The 16,854-nt window shown below is 38.1% G+C and overlaps 1 protein-coding gene across 1 annotated transcript in view; it reads right to left on the minus strand.

The window, feature by feature from the left end:
- Window positions 1-3,853: 3,853 nt before the first annotated feature.
- Window positions 3,854-16,854, minus strand: part of GALNT9 (polypeptide N-acetylgalactosaminyltransferase 9) — a gene marked incomplete at both ends in the record, with an annotated part of 141,789 nt that continues 128,788 nt past the window's right edge. Inside the window, 4 exons of the mRNA XM_084297368.1 lie at window positions 3,854-4,000; window positions 4,540-4,707; window positions 11,979-12,074; window positions 14,743-14,880. Of these exons, the coding sequence (XP_084153494.1) occupies window positions 3,854-4,000; window positions 4,540-4,707; window positions 11,979-12,074; window positions 14,743-14,880 (549 nt within the window). The remainder of the gene's footprint in view (window positions 4,001-4,539; window positions 4,708-11,978; window positions 12,075-14,742; window positions 14,881-16,854) is intronic.

Genomic DNA, 16,854 nt, shown 5'->3' on the forward strand with positions numbered 1-16,854 from the left:
GTGCTTTGTGCTAAATTCATTGAGAATTACCAGCAATATGATTTCAGTATTTACTCCTTGAATTCCCTTAGTTCATCAGGTAAGCGGACTCCAGCTCTAGGAGAATATACTCAGTGCATCGTTGTTTCATGAATATCTTTGTAACTACGCATAATCACAGCTGTCACCCTAAGTCCACTAATGTCACCAGAAAAAAAAAAAAGAAAAAGAAACAAACAAACAAAAAAAGAAACAACGGTGGCCTTTTCAATGGGTATTCTTCATGAAGGAATACAAAATTGTATAAAGTCTGTGATTTCTTCCCAAGAGAATATTGTTTTGGTGGCATCCGTATTTATAGATATGTGAAGATGTGATCCTGTCTTGGTTTCTATGCATCTTGTTAGCCAGTTCCACTATTTTGCAATACCATCTTAAAAATGGAACATCATTGCTAGAATAATTTTCAGTTGAAGGAATTTTGAGGGTTGTTCTTCCTCCCCAAGGTTTTCACAATATAAGCAAACTAACTAACTAAAAACCCAAAGGTATTTGTGTCTTAACTGAATAATAATACATCTGTCTCTCCCTGAACCACAACTTTTTAAGTTCTTACAATGGAATTTACTGGGTCCTACCACAGGCCATAATGGGCTCTGGTATGGCTCTTAAATGAATCATGTCAATTGAATGGTGGATACTGAAGGAATTACATGCTGTGTAATTGATCTAACGAACAGATTAGGGCTGATGCTATTTCATTAAACCTTATTAGCTATGGCTTAAATACTTAAAATTTCAGCCGTCCTGTGTCAGATAGATTATGCCCCTTGTCATACAGCAAGTGAGATTTCCATCTACTAAAACACAGTTTTTAAAAAGGACCAGGCTGATGAAAAGAGATGTAAATAGTTTCAGAAAGACTGTGAAGACCTGATTTTCAGACATGCCAAGCCCCAAATCATTCATTAAACTGACAGAGATGATTCAACAGTTTCAGAGCATGCACAAAGAACTGCTTTAGTCTTCAAAATTTTGTGTTAAATCATTTCCGTGGAACCAGAGTTTAACTGTTTTTGGATGTGAAACAGTCCTGAAGATTTTTCATGCCTCATGGATGAGCACAACGTAGATCTTTATGTAATTCTAGTGGAATCCACTGAGTCCTTCGATGACTCAATCACTTATATATTTGTTTATTTATTAAACTCTTTCTTCCTACTCTTTGCTGCTCTCCACTGGGAGGTGATGCCTCCAGAACCAGTAAACCACTAAAGCTAGTGGACAATTTTGTGTGAGGAACAAATGACTTTAATCCAGCCAAGAATAAAGTCAGCTTGGAAAATAGTTTATCGTTCTCAAAGGAGATAGAGGTGTTGTTTTTTTTCATACAGGAGTCAGACTCCTGATACGCTTACAAAACTATGATCAGACATGATTGCTATCCCTGACATATACACAGCAGTGTGCAAGACCCGATACTCTTCTTGCCTTCTACTGTTCTGTCCTAGGACCTAGTATTTAATGCTATAAACCCTTAAACAGAACATCCATTGAAAACCCTGTTCTCATCAGAAATTCCTCTACTACAAGGCATATTAAATTATATTAAGTACTTTTCAGATGATCTGGACTGCTGCACTGTGGGAAACATGACTAAAAATTTGAAACAACATTAAGCAGGACTTCAGATTATTCTAAGGATAAAATAATGAAAAGAGACCCGTAGACTTTGGTTAAAACAGATAATAGTCAAGGCTTTTTTTATTATTAGTCCTTTTATGAGAGAATATTTAAGACCCTCTCACATGCAGATTTACCATGTTAATTCCACGGTCAAAGCAGTGGTTCAGACAGATAAAGACCAAAGTAAAAAGAACCCAACAGCTCTATTTCTTAAATATAAGAAATTGTTTCAGTAAGTCTTAAAAAAACCTGACAATCACAGAGAAAACCAACCTCACCTTTAAGGGTTTTTGAATTCTTTTACCTTTAAGGATTTTTGAATTCTTTTACATTATTCTGTAAATCTCAGAGCCATTTAACTACCACAAAAATCTGCTTTCCTTCTTATACCGAAAGCCTGGTTCTTGCAAGATTTTTGCAGTACATGACCTCTGGCTCGAAGTGTGCCAGGACCAATCCTCAGTCCCACCGTGGCTACATTCAAACGCTTTGTACTGGGCACTGAAAATGGGCAGTAATGTAAATCCAAGGACAACCCCAAAATTATCTTTGTTTCCATCTTATTCTGTTCAGCATGCCATAGGAATGGCAAAAGCTCTTCAAGAAACAGATCACCCAGATTCATGGTACTGTAGCATCTGCAATTACCTATTTTTCTGCCCCAGTAAAACAAAGCCAAACATTTTTTAAAAGTACTATAAAATATTAAACAGTACAAGGTATTGTCCCTGTCTCTCCTTCAGTATGACTGAATTTTCTTCAATGAAAAGCTGTTTGCCATGGACCCCCACCCAAAGCCTGCTGACCTTGATGCTGGTCATCAACTTTGATGGCCTTTTGGATAAGGTTTTGCCATTGTCCTGCTACCTGTGCACAGACACTGCATGAACCACTGGAAACGTTATTAAATTTGGGTTCACAAAGGTGCTGTCACCAGGTTGACTACAGTAAAGTATCTATATTTCAGAATAACATTACTTATATATGCTGCCTAGTTCTCTCTTGCTCTAATTTCTTCTCATAGTGCTAGGGTTTTATTTTTCAAATACTGAAAATACTTCGTTGATTTATTCAGGAAATTTGTCTAGATGGTGCTCACAAAGCGTGTTTGCTCACATTTGACATTTTCACAGGATAGATTACAAAATGGAAGCTTCAAGTTGCTAAGTTCCACAGCGGGCACCTAAGTCACCTTATTTTCAGAAGTAATGAGCATCCAGCACTCTCCACCCCCAGCTCCCAGACACTTGCTGGAGCAAGACAAAGTGCACCTGCAGGCACAGCACTGCAGGACGGGAGCCTTGCACTTATACTCGGGGCTTGTGGGCCAACAAAGGCCTCTAGAAATCCGTCAATCTACTAGGACATTTGCTGCCTCAAAAGAGTTAAATATGCAAGTGCTATATTGTGATGCCTTTACAGCAAAGAAATATAAAATGTGGCAATATAATGGAGCATGTGGTTATTTTACTTATTCAACATTTACCTGTGTCTATCGAAGAGGTCTCTAAAATGCTGTTTTAGCAGCTCAAAGGTTGAGAACCACCTGTAAACATATGCAGAACAGTCTCCTTCTAGAAATAGAAACTCCTAAACAATCAACCTTGAAATGTATCATATATTATATTATGTTTTCCAGTGTTATTTACAGGTCTTCTTTTTAGTACAATGAACCAGACATGCTGAAAAGGTAGGATTTTTTTCCATTTCCCTTTTATACGAAGTACAATAAAAAAGGCACATGATTATTCACCATAGGAGTTGTGCACCAGTCAATAACTTAAAGCTAAAAAGCTACCCATTGGAGAACTGTCTTTTTGAGGCAGTATTGGGATCTCTCCTTTCAACTCATAGAAACATCTGTCTAATAATTCTCCTAGGAGAGCTTAAGGAAAACACTTTTCCATGGTTTTCTGCTCTTCCAAAGATTTCCAAATCAACAGAAAACTCTTTTTAAGCTTCCCAGGTCATCTACCGGAGCAAGGAACAGTCAAATAGGGCATGTATGTGTTTGCTTTTATTTATTTTTTCTTATTTTTTTTTCCCCCTCCTTTGAATGCCCAACTATGGGGGACTCCCTAGATCCAAGTCCTGTTCAAACTGTTTTGCTTTAAGACAAATGCCTTGCAATATATGGCACACTGAGCAATGGGCAATGGCAGGAGAGGCAGCTTCTCAGCCCCAGCAGTCAATGTCGGCCGTGTTTTATCCAGTTTCTAATCATCCATTTTTGCCCCGAGCACCTTTGCACGACTAATCTGAGCCCAAAATTTGCATCCTTGGACATTTCCACTTCTAGACAACGGCCAGTGTCTCTGCTGATGATTGGACCATTCTGAAGGAAAGAAAAAAATTGTTAGAAGAAGAAATAAAAAAGCAAAACAGAGTCTTGAACAAAAAAAAGTGCTAGGTCTGTAAATTCATAGAAAGCAATATAAAATGCCTGGAAAAATCCTTATATAAAGAAGAACTAAATAATATATCAGAAAATCTCTCAACAGCATAACAAGATCACAAAGGCTGTATGCATGCGTCCCTTGAAGAGTAAAGGACAGGATTAATAAAAAAGGTAAGAGGATATTCCTAGAAAACACAGCCCAAAATGCCTAGAGATAATGTAAGAACATTTCTGAAAAACACATGGTGAGAGGAATGCCTGGAAAGCGTATCAGACTATTTCTAGACGTTGTAAGTGGGGATTTCTAGGAAATAAATCAGAGAATTCCTAGAAAAAGTGTGTGTGGGGAATCTGAGAAAGCATCAGGGCATTCCTAGAACATCCCTTTTAAAACCTCCTTGATTTTCATTCAACATTCTCCAAGCCACTATTTCTCCCCAGCTCCTCTCTGCATGGCTCCCCGAGCTATTCTGTACCTGTGTGAAATCCCAGAACCTCTGTGCTGGCCTCAGGACGTCTTCGCACTTCTTCAGGGTCGGCGTCCTGCCCTTTCCGTCGTCGACAAGGCATTTGGAGTCAGGCAGAAAGGCCGTGGAGCCCAGCGGCCCCAGCTGCAGGACGCCTTCTGAGCTGTAGCGGACCAGCTGGGGAAGAGAAAGGAGGAGAGGCATTCATCCCAGCCCTGTGCCCCGGCCTGGGGACACAGAGCCCGCTGCCACCTCCTGCCCAAGCACAACTGTCCTGCTGCCAGGTGGCTGTCCTGGCACCCATGGGACCTTCCAGGGGAAACTTGTAGTAGGACGCAGTATAGGATGCAGTATTCCCTGCTTTCACACTCATGCTCCCCACCCAATATTTTGGGCAGAAGGGCAATCAAGAAAAAGAAGTAATCAATATGCAGATCATACCCACTCAGCAGGAATTGATGCAGCAAGGACACAATGTCAATTTGCCATGCGGGTTGGTCTTAAGAGCTCTGTTAGAGGCTATTGATAGCAACGGCCCTAATTAGGTTTTGTAAATAAATGTTACTGAAAAAATCCGGTATCCAAAAATACAAGAGGAAAAAAAAAATAATGAGGGAAATAAATTTGCTGAAATATCCTTCAGGCCTACATAATAAAGAATCACATTTTGATATTTCAGTTTTGCATGAGCCTTAACTGTTCTGAAATTTGGTGAGGTGGTAAATGCTACTGGCTGGAAATATGCTTCAGGTAACAGCCATTTATTATTTTGGATCATTTATGTATTTTTTAATGAAAAAGTTTTAGCAGGCACTATTAGTTTAACATGTACAACACAACAAGTGGTGTTAATTTTTACAAAGGGAGTGTAATTGTTATATTTGTTCTATTTTAAGCGATCATTTCACCTGCCTCAAGTCATTCACAGCACCAGAAACACAACATTTCTCCTTGTTTTCCTTATCTGTGGATAACTGCCCCCCTAAGAAGCATTCAGAAGGGCTCTGTTTAGTGCAGACATAGTACAGTAGAATGCCTAGAATGCCCCTCCAATCAGTCTTATCAGTCAGAGGTAGCTACTTCTTGCTTCTGTGTTTAAATCCAGAGTTGTTCCACCAGCATGGTGTTTTGCTCTTCTTACCCTAGAAGTAGTCAAATGCAGCACCCAAAGACTGCAAAACAGAGTCAGCTACATGGCTGGTGTGGTGTGAGGCTTGGTGCTGCAGGGTGAAGATCCAAGCCACTGAAGAAATGTAATTATCGCCCTGGAAATTCACTGTCCATCTTGTCTTACTGCTCTTAAATGGCTGGAATTACTTAACGAGAAGGGGAAGGCAGGTCAAAAATGCCTGCCATTTAACAGACACCACTGACCAGTGCATGAGATATCATTAAGAGTCAATCAAAAACCCTTGGATTAGAATCTAGCTTTCTACACGCATCCTTGTTAACCTCACAAGAACCATGCTGTGAATAATCATGTCTTTCTGGTTGTAGGAAGAGCACTGTCTGCTCAGTCCCAGACCAGCTGCCCTTTGGCACATACCGAGTACGTGTTCATTTCTGCCACCTGCTGCTTGTGTTCAGAGCAGCCCTGGGAGGTGCAGAGTTAGGACAGAGCCTGCATCAGAGAAAGCAGAGGGGTAACTACAGGAGGAATCTTCTTGACATGCACAATGTCATTAGTTGAGGCACTCTCTATACTCTCTAATACTTCCTTTTTCTTCTCCTTTCTCCATAAGGATACCAGGGACATATAAAAGAAGCTCAAGGAAGCAAAATGATTCAAAATACAAATGGACTGCTGGCTCTGACAAATGGACTTGCTTTTAAGTAAAACCTGCCTGTGTATTTCACGCTTCTAATATCCACTGATTACTCAGCAGAGTTCAAATGAACTGCAGGCACTGCTGAAAATTACACTCGCTAGGAAATGTGTTCATCTTGCCATCTTTATTATACATCTCCAGGTCTAAAAACACCTGCTAGCAACCTCGTTGGCTTTGCCTCATCTAGATAATCAGAACCACCGTTTATAACAGGCTACCTGCTCTGACAGATCGGTTTTCCTTCTCTGGTTTAGAACAAGCAACATTTTATATACAGATATTAAAGTGGTGTGCAACATTCTTTGTCCTTAGAATCTCAGCAGTCAGAACTGGATGTGCTCCACATCACAGTAACCACGCACTTGGGAAAGGCGGTGTTATAAAGAAGCCTGTCAAAGCAGAAACTAGAGTGTCTTCCACTTCTAAGGCCCAAACAGAAACAATAACTCTACTCAACTATCTTCAGTATTGAAAGTGGCAGTTGTGTGACAGCTCAGGAGAATAAAAGATGGCTTTGTGCAGGAAACTGATATCTGTACAATGATAAAACAAACAGACTATCATGGACTTAGTTTTCCTGAATCTGTACTTTCTTCTGAGAGTTCCAACAGTCATAAAAACTTACCGTCATCCTAAAATAAAAGAAAATTCTAAAAAAAACCATGCAAACCACTATCTCATTTCAAACCACATTATGTCGTAAAGTTTTAGTGTGTGTTTCTGCAAAAGCAGACCTGAAATTAGGGTTCAAAATACTAATATATGATTAATAATGCCACCCTCCAAAGACTTGGTATCATCACTTCATAGAGACAATATAAACTGTGCAAATAAGCATTAAAGTAAGTTGCTTATTACTGTAGTCTAGAAAACAGGAAGAGAGTCAATAAAATAGTGAAAATTACACCTGCTGTGTTCAAATTCAATCTCAAGAGCCACTACCATATTGAAAAAGAAATAACAACCTCTGCATTTGCATTAGAACTGTGGGCATGATGCATCATGCCCCATCCATTGCTAGTCAGCCAAGACAAAATGGCAAAGTCCCCTTTATTAAGGGATATCCAATCCCATTAAAAACAAACAAACAAAAACATTCAGTGCAAATCTCGATGAGCTGAAAGCCTTAGACTTCCACACATTCCTCTACGTTTCCACACATTGCAAGCTACAGAACAGAAATGCTTTTTTACGCCTCACGTGAGGATGGACCTTGGCTTCCTTTTTCTCTTTTACCTCAGAAGAACTGAAGGATCCACAAAGAGGACACTGAAACTAAGTGCTGTGTTAAATACTCCAAGTTCTAATCCTGATTCTATCCCTGTAGGATATTTTTTCTTTCAATTTTCTGAAATCTGAGCAGAATGGAAGAGGTGTCAAAGCTTGTTTACCAAAGCCAGCATATCCGATTAAAAACCAGTAAGCAGTGATGCCTACGGAAGGTGATCCTCCAGGAGCATCAATCTGATAGGTAAATGTCAGCTTGTAATTGAAAGATCTGACTTCAAAGAATCCATCCCTGCTGATTTCCAGTCAAGTGAAAAAAAAGTACAAATCAACAGTTAACTTTGTAGGAAACGCACAGATGGATGCAGTAGATTTCCACATTGAACTTAACCCCTCTCTCTTATTCCTGTTCTCCAAGCAAAAGAAAACCTTTGAACAATCTTTCAGTCCTGCAGGTTAAGGTGAGCTGGAGGATGACACAAATTGAAACAGTGAGCTATATCAGAGTCTGAACCATCCTAAACGTCCAGAGCACTTGTCAGCACAAGACACGCAGATCACAAGGAAAACAGCTACCAAACTCACACGTTTGTTAAGGAATGTCATCCACTGCTCCCTGTAAGTGAAGAAATTTCCTTCTCATCCACCCTGCTGTAAGCGATCAGACGTGCTCTCCAGCCTGCAACTCTGGGAAACCGCAGCCCTACCGACTAACGTGTTAAATACCGGCCCTCAGGCGACAGCTTAAGCGAGGCCTTTCATGTCCTTTTATTCCATCTGTTTGTGTAGCTGTGAGCTCCGGGAAGCCGAACATGGAGATCTCCCTTCTTTCTGCTTGATCTCAGCGCCGGGGGAGTTCTTGCTCCCAGGGCTGCCATGCCTCCGCTTTCTCTGGGTGTGAGAGGGAGGAGAGGAGGGTGGAGAAAGAGGCCGCTCACCAGCCCTTCTGTCCCCAGATGCCATTTTGTTAAGTTCTCTTCTTTCACCTACTGTATAATCAGCTCTACATCACAGCGCTCAAGACAGACTCTGAGGCGGTGAATACTTCCACCGAGGCTGTATAATTGCTCTCAGATGGTTCAAAACCCTGTGTGTACGCTATAACCAGCGCAAGAAGTTTCCAGAACAACAGATTCCAACTTTGGGGTTTGCTCTTTTTTTCATTTCTTTAAGCTGTTTTTAAAATAAAAGGGTATTGTACAGAGCTATAGACCCAATGGCTATTACAGATGATTGTATATCCAAGCCACGTGCAGAAACAAGGTGCTTCAAGACTCCCAATATACTCCTTTTTTTTTTTTTTTTTTTTTTTAATGAATATTTTCCTGGCTATGGATGGTGTTTCCCATTGCCCTCCCAGCAGCATTTGCAAATCCTTTTTTTTCCCTGAAAGGGATTTGACTCAAATTTCAGATCCCATGAATAAATATAAAAATGACACTACTTCTCTGTAAAGTGAGTTTTGAAATAAGCTTAGATGGATGAAAAAACTTGTTTGGATATTCCTAACCGTTGGCTTATACCATTTTAACATGAATCAAATTCAAGAAGCTAAATTGATATAAACTCAGGCTAAGCACATTCAAGGATATCCATAAAGGAGTTATCCCAGTCAGAGTAAAGTAATTTAAAAGCTGATTTCAGTTGAAAAGATGTGATTTATGGTGGTAAAAACATGATCTCGGGAATACACATAGGGAAGGGCATTTTGTTCATGGAGCAGTGACTGGAATGGTTTTCTTTTTTCAGTAGTATTGCATGACAACACCATTCAGAGGTGTGCAGTATTCAAGGAAAATGGAAGGGTAAGAAGCAGAAGAAAAGAGCATCATAACACAGAATGAACAGTAATCTTATGCCTAACCCAGCTTTTTCTATACACCTGACTGACTTCTGTTGGTTTCAGTGGAAACATGGGCATACTAAAATCCATGCTTATTTGCTTGTCAGAATTGAAGAGTATTAAAAACAAGACTGTATGTGAATAGTGGGCAGTTTTCAAACCACTAGAACACACCAAGCACTTCTCTAGGCACGTAAAACTAACGTAAATCTCAACGCAGCAAGGGTCTCTTATGCCCTATACTTGTTATGAAAAATGTCAGAAACTGAAAGTTAAATATAACAGACAACTATGCTCACGCAGGCTGATTACGAGAGGGGCTTAAAAATGTTTATTTAATAAAAAGTTCGCTGTCAACACCTTTCATGCTATATGCTTGAATATCCTTGATTAGGGTTTGTGCAGCTGTGGTTTTCCTACTGAATTAATTTTGTAAATTCTGGTGAGATGATAGAACTTTTCCAGCTGTGTAATCATTAATTAACTTGGCTGCATCTGAGTGACTCCAACCTATACCTGTCTGTGAAATACTCAACTGTTTTATCTAACATCAACTTTGCCTTCTGCCTGGTGTTTCTTACTGAGTGAAAACATTTTTTTATTATTTTTTTTTAATTTTATTAAAAAAAAAAAAAGGAAATTGAAAGTGCTGCAGGATGATTTGGTAGAATAACTTCTTGCCTTTCTCATACTTTTATAATTCTTACATGCAGGGAATGCTTTGAAGGATTTGGGAATAATGACTTTCTATGCTTTTATAAGACGCAAGTACAGGAGGGCTGTAGCTCATGGCTGCAATTTCAAGTCTAAAAACAGCATTCAGGCTCTTTTGGGAATTTCAAATTGACAGGATACTGGAGACCAATAGCAGAAGTGAGCCAGAAGAGATTTAATTGGTCAATACCCAACTTCAAAATTTTGGAGAACACTCTTCAAAATACACATACCTTGTGTATTGTTATTTAAACCTGAGGAGAGCTTCCTAGTGTCTACTCTAGGGGTCCCAAATTCCAAAGGCATCATTTACTAGGCAATGTAATTGCTTCTTACTGAAAGAAAAATAATCCGTTCCTTAAGCTTTTCCTGAAGCCAGCTGGAAAGGGATGAAAGAAATTGGTCAATGCTAGATGTTCTCTGAGAGGTGAGCTACTTTAGGCCCCCAGATTTTAAGAATGAGTCAGAAGAAGCTGAACACATCATACCTCCTTTCAAATAAATTTACAGTACCTTGTATGCCCTCATCTACTTTCTTCTTCTGTAAGTCAAAACATACGCTATAAAACAGGAGCCATGGAGGCAAACTAGCAGGTTAAGCACTTAAGCTGCAAAATGAGTTAGTCAGAATAATCTATTTCATTATTCCTCTCAATGCTAGCATGATAAGAGATGATTAGATGTTGCAAAGGGACTTTTGAGAAAGACTTAAATTTGCAGCCTTCTGGTCAGAATTAGAATGGAGCAAGAGAGTGAACTCTCTGAGTGCTTTGACATCTCTAACTAGAGTCTTCTTGGAAAACTCATTTACATCTAATTAAGCAACACAATTTTGTTACCTTACTCATAGGCTGTTCCTTCTGTCTTTGCTATGAAAGCATCAGGCAAGTGTCCCATAATGATTCTGCTAAGGGTGGACATTTTGTCAGTAGGAATTACTGTCTAACCACTTTGCTCTAATGAGGTTTGACTCTTCACCAGCTTGCAATTAAGGACAATAGGCAATATTTATATTTCACAACTCCTGTTATGCCTCCATAGTGATGTGTGAGCCAGGACTCCAAACCAATACACGTATGGGTGAACTTCAGATAATTGTTAAATCTGTGATAAGGTCAGAGTTTATTTACGCATGAGAACGTTCATTAATGTAGTTTTGATTCAGATGGTACTTCAAATGAAACCAAAATTACATTTCAGAAGAAGCTCAAATCCTAGAACTAAATAATATCCCACTAGTATTGAAAAAAAAATAAAAACAATAAAAAGAACATCACTATAAAGAATGGAAAGAAGAGATGTCATTTTGCAATCACCAGACATCTGTAAGAAAATAATTCACAGAGGGACGGACAAAAAAGAAAGTGTTCCATTTCAGAGAAGTATTGACTTAAAAACATATTCTCAATTCGCTTCAAAGTTGATGTTAAATATGTGATTAACTTTCTGCCTAGTCAGGGAAACACATCAGAGTATTGCTAAAGCACTTCTGACAGGAGCCTACAACAAGTGAATCAACCAACAATAAATATAAAAAGGTACTATTCCTAGAATAAGTCAGGTCATAATGTGAAGAGGAGCTTGCTCAGACTGTCTGAATTTGTTATTTGTCAGTGGATCTCCTCATTACTAAAAAAAATTATGATTCTTCTGTTTTCTTTATTAGCATCTTTAATGTATAGATTCCCACGTTGAACTACCTGGGAAACGGAACCCAAAAAGACTACAATAAGGCCAAATATTTTTTCTTTGCAACACAGAGGTATACTGCCAAACTGAAAATTTCTTGAAGTTTCTTGAGGTATCCCATTAATTACAGAATTTTAATTATTTACCTGAGAGGACATTCCATGGCATGGATAAAGGATTGCTTTGTCATCCTCTTCAGCTCCCTGATCTAAGCAGTAGCCACTAGCTTTGCTGTTACGTACCTATAACCAAATCAGAAGGAAAACATTTGTATTAGATGTTATTCTGTAAGATGCAAGTCCAATCTAGCCATCACTTAGTTGCAGTACAACTACTGACACAAATAACAGATAAAACCATTCTCATTTTCTCTGAGAAACATGTTCTTATTCTTCATGTATGTCAGGACTCCAATAATACAGTTGCTCCAAGAAAAGACAGCTTATTTGGTTGACCTGCTGTCTTTATAAAATTATTAACTTGGGTCAGTTTTATTTTCATCAATCATTTAAGGGTCAAAACCCCATTAAATTCACACTAAGAAACCCAGGCCAAATTTTGCTCCAAATTACCCTAGTATAGAAATAAATTTTCATGCTCTGTGCTGGAAACGTGACTTCACCAAACAGTATTAGAACTAACCTGCCGCTGTGTTGGCTTTTGCAAACTTTTACTTGCTTGTATTTTGTATATAAAAATAAAAAAAATGAAACAATTTTATTTGAATTGAGACTATAGTACCTTGCCACGTACAGAAATGACATACATTATTGTGAAAGGATACAGCAAGGATAAGCAGCACTGGAGTGCTTTCAGTGTATTTACAGATTGGGTTCAGCGAACCAACCAAGTCAAAAATTCATGCATCTTCCCAGACAAGCAGACAAGTCTATAAAACTCTGTTGGAGTTCTCATGAAATTACAAACCTTTCTTCCTCTTCAGGCTAGAAGTATTACACACATTTTGGACACAAAAATTTTACAGGTTTCTTAAACAAGAAATTATTTAGATGCACATTTTGGAACAGTCAACAGGTCAGTTTTAGTTTAGACTGTGAGCAATTTGTCTGGCCACTGTAATAACACAGAAATAGTTGCTTCATGAAGTGTCAGAAAAAATCAGTAAATAATCCTTTCTATTATAGTGTATGAACATAGCAGGCGATCTGATGGGATAAGGGGGTTCACTAGCAGTTAAATTTCAGTAAGTTTATTTTATGACTCAGGTAGTATAGAGGCTAAAGAACATGAAGACAGCTTTATGACAGCTTTAAAAACGTGAATTGAGTCACTAGGAAATATATTTTTACTATTGTTTCATTCTGTTTCATGTCTACTCGATACATCTATTTTCCTTAAACTCTTTAAAATTCAGAAACCTTTTCCTCTGGAAAAATAGCCATAAGAGAAAACATTTAATAGCAAGCTTGATATAATTTAGGATGAAGCATCCTTTTTTTTTTTTTTTTTTCCATTATGGCCATGTAAGACAGGAAGGGAACTATGCCAATTTATACTAGCTAAAAAGCTTGTATGACTCCATTTTATTATACATTCTAATGAATACATACCTGCATCGCTGAACTTCCTGTTGGACTCAATAACTTTGTTATGCAACCACTCAACAGAAACAAACTTCTTTTTAGAGCCCAGCTTTCTAACCGTCTGGTATAATTGACATAACATTGGCAGTACTGCCGATGTGCTTCTCAGTTAACAGCATTTTCAGAACTGACAGTTACTAATAGCCCCTGTTGAATTTACTAAATGTCTTTCCTTGGTTACTGCCAGGGATAGTTATATTAGGATGCAATAAAACTTGCACTTTATATCAATATCTGAAGTGCCTGACTTATTTTTATATGAAGTCAATCAACTGGAACAGAAAGGAGGAATGTCCATTTAGTTGTCTTGTGTTAAAATTTATTGCATTTGGATTTAATTGTAGTTCAAGCAGACAATTAAAACAGAATCTTAAAAACATTACGCAACAGGAGCGGTCCTAAAACTTTGCCCCATTTAACAGATGTAACCTATAGCACTTTTACCCTACAGGCATATGACAGACTTAAAAAATAATACAGAAGGCAAATCTGACTGCTTTAAAGATTTGGATCAAGCATACATGGCATTTTTGATTGGTTAACAGAAGAGAAAGAAATGATCCAGAAAGCTGAGATGAACCAAAACATCTACACATTTCCAACACATTTGGATTCCGCATTTTATTAGGGTTAACTAACCTGTCCATTCAGCTATCTCAGAGTAGGTGTTCTAGGGTCTTACTCATTACTGATGCACAGGTGGAAATGAAAATCCAGATTCTGAGCACAAAGCAGAATTTTTTTTCTCTGACTCCTTTTTATGATAAAGATGTGCCAAATGGTAGCCTCAACTTCATCTGAACAGGAACATTTTTTTTTATTTTTTTTATCGCTAACAAGGAGGATTTGCAGAAATGAATTAACGAAGTGAATATAATCGTTCAAATAAGTTTGGCAAAACCTGAAATGGGTTTCTTTACTAAAAATAATTCAGTAAATTTAACAGTTCTTATCAGCAGCAATTATTTCAGCTCTCTTGACTGATGATGTTTTGTTCATGTCTGTGGCATCCTATTTGGGAAAATATGACCTCAAATTCATGTTCTCAGAGCTGCTCTATTTTAAAATGAAAGCCAAGGTGGTTGCACATTATTGTTAGTGAGAATGATTTCATCTGATACATCCCAATGGGAGGGACAATGCTTCTCAAAGCCACACTTCCCAGCGTTGATTAGAAGTAGGTGAGAGCATTTGTGTTGCTACTACCATGCTGACTTGAAATTGCTCTGTACATCCTGATACCCACCACTAAGATGAAAGGATTTCTGTAATGCAGCCATGATGTATTTTCAAAGACATACAGTACCTCTCCATAAGTGACTGTATTATTATAAACCCTCATTTCAGGATAGACGTTCTCCAAGTACCACTTAAAACTCCGGCACTGCAGTCTCTGTCGTAGAGCTATTCTTTCAGAAACATCTCCAAAATCAACTCCTGGGTTCTACAAAGTGGAAAGAGAATAAAGAAATGTCACCACATTGACTTTACAGTTGTTTTCTTTACCGAAACCAAATTGGAGTTCAATTGTATACCAAGCTGCATTTCCCTCTGTACTTGCTCTTTTGTAAGTAGCAGCTCATCAAACAGCTGCTGCTGAGAGTAGACAATAAATATTAATGAAAGTCAGTGGAAAAAGGATAACAAACAAGCAAAAAAAAAAAAGTCCAAAACAAAACATAAATCTAACTAAAAAACCAGTATGAATGTTGTGAAAATACAACAATTCTAAGTGTTTGCAATCAAACCTGTACTCCTTTGCTTCCAGATTCATCAGGATTTTAGCTCTAATTCTGATCTAAGAGACAGCAGCTTGATCATCGTTTACTCTAGTAACAGTCCTGGCTATTCGCTAATGTAAATGAGAACAAAACAGACCTGTTAAAACTTTGAGGCAGAGTTGCTCAAAAAGTCATTAAGCTCCATTAAGCATTTGCATAGACCAACATTCAATTTTTATAGGAACTGGTGCTCGTTTGCAGACTTAAGCTATAAAATGCAGTTAAACTCAAAACCTTTGCAATTCTATTTCAGAATTTAATTCATGTTTGAATAAAAAGTTCCAGGAAAAACATAGGCTGAAAGAATCAAATCAATACGATCAAAACCAGCCATTTCAGAAAGGCCAGGTCAGTTACTGTCTAGATGTAAGCCAGCATAAATTATCATAGTTCAACTTCCAGACAAGAACTTACCTCTTCTAATTTGTTTTTCCAGCATTATAAGAATCAAATGGACTGAAACTGGGGATCTATCTTAAGTGCCTCATACAGAAATCTTTCTGGAGGAAATGTGTGTTTTACAAATTATGTCTAATGCAGGGTTACAAGACAGCAGGAAATCTTAGCTTGGGGTTTATTAGAATCCCCAACAGATGCCTTGTTTTCAGGAGAGAATACAAGTGTAATACTGAACAGGTTTTTCCATTTGCCACATAAAGAGATTGCTGTGCTCACTGCTGCTTGCTGATGCGTACTTTGTCATGAGCTCTCTACGTAGCATCCATTCAAATGAATGTTAATTTACATTCTACTTTGGGCTACACGGAAGGACAGCAATTCTCAGAAGCACTCAGTACAAGAAATCATTCAATATAAGATTTCTTTATAATAAAAATTACCAAGGAATAGATCATAAGTAGGGGTGTACAAAACTACAGGTAAACTACAGGAAAGCTATGCTGCCTGTTGATGAAGAGGGGGTATGGGAACACAACTTTTCTGATATGTCCAATGATCATCCGCAAATCAGGATACACATTATGCACAGATCCTCAGTAACTTAGAAGGGAGCCAAATGTGGAAAAGATGGTGTGAGTTATGAAATGGTTAATTTGGATGGGTTTTGGTATGCTGCAACACATGTATTTTACTCGTCTCCCTTCATCCCTATTCCACAATGAAGGAATACAACACCTTTTTTACTGGGCTATTTCTACAAATCACAAGAGCGGCAAATTGAGCAGCTATGAAAATGCTGTGCTTACTTCTGTACTAGCTGAAGTCATCAAGTCTGGGTTACTGTGTGATGGTTCAGAAATGAGATGCCCACAGGATTTAGTATGCAGGGACATTCTTTTTAGCCAGGCAGAAAGGTTTTTAGTTCTCTTGTAGAAGGTTTTTCTTATGGCTTAGACCAGTAAAATACTTGAATCATCGAGATTGAATACTACAGTAGAATAACTATGAACAGTAACGTGCTAGCTTCCTTTTCCTGAGAGCTAATGGGGTTATTTTTATGTTGTACATTTTATCAATCAGTTTATTTTATGGAAAGTAAATTTTAATGTTCAATATTTCTGCTGATTTTATGCCATTTCATGTAGATGTGTCTATTTTTTTTAAAGCACTGTTGTATAGCGCAGTGCATAAAATTGCATCAATAAGAAATCTCAGAGAGATTAAAGGAAATCATGTTT

This window comes from Netta rufina, assembly GCF_964035555.1.
Source record: "Netta rufina genome assembly, chromosome: 17".
NCBI classification, from domain to species: Eukaryota; Metazoa; Chordata; class Aves; order Anseriformes; family Anatidae; genus Netta; species Netta rufina.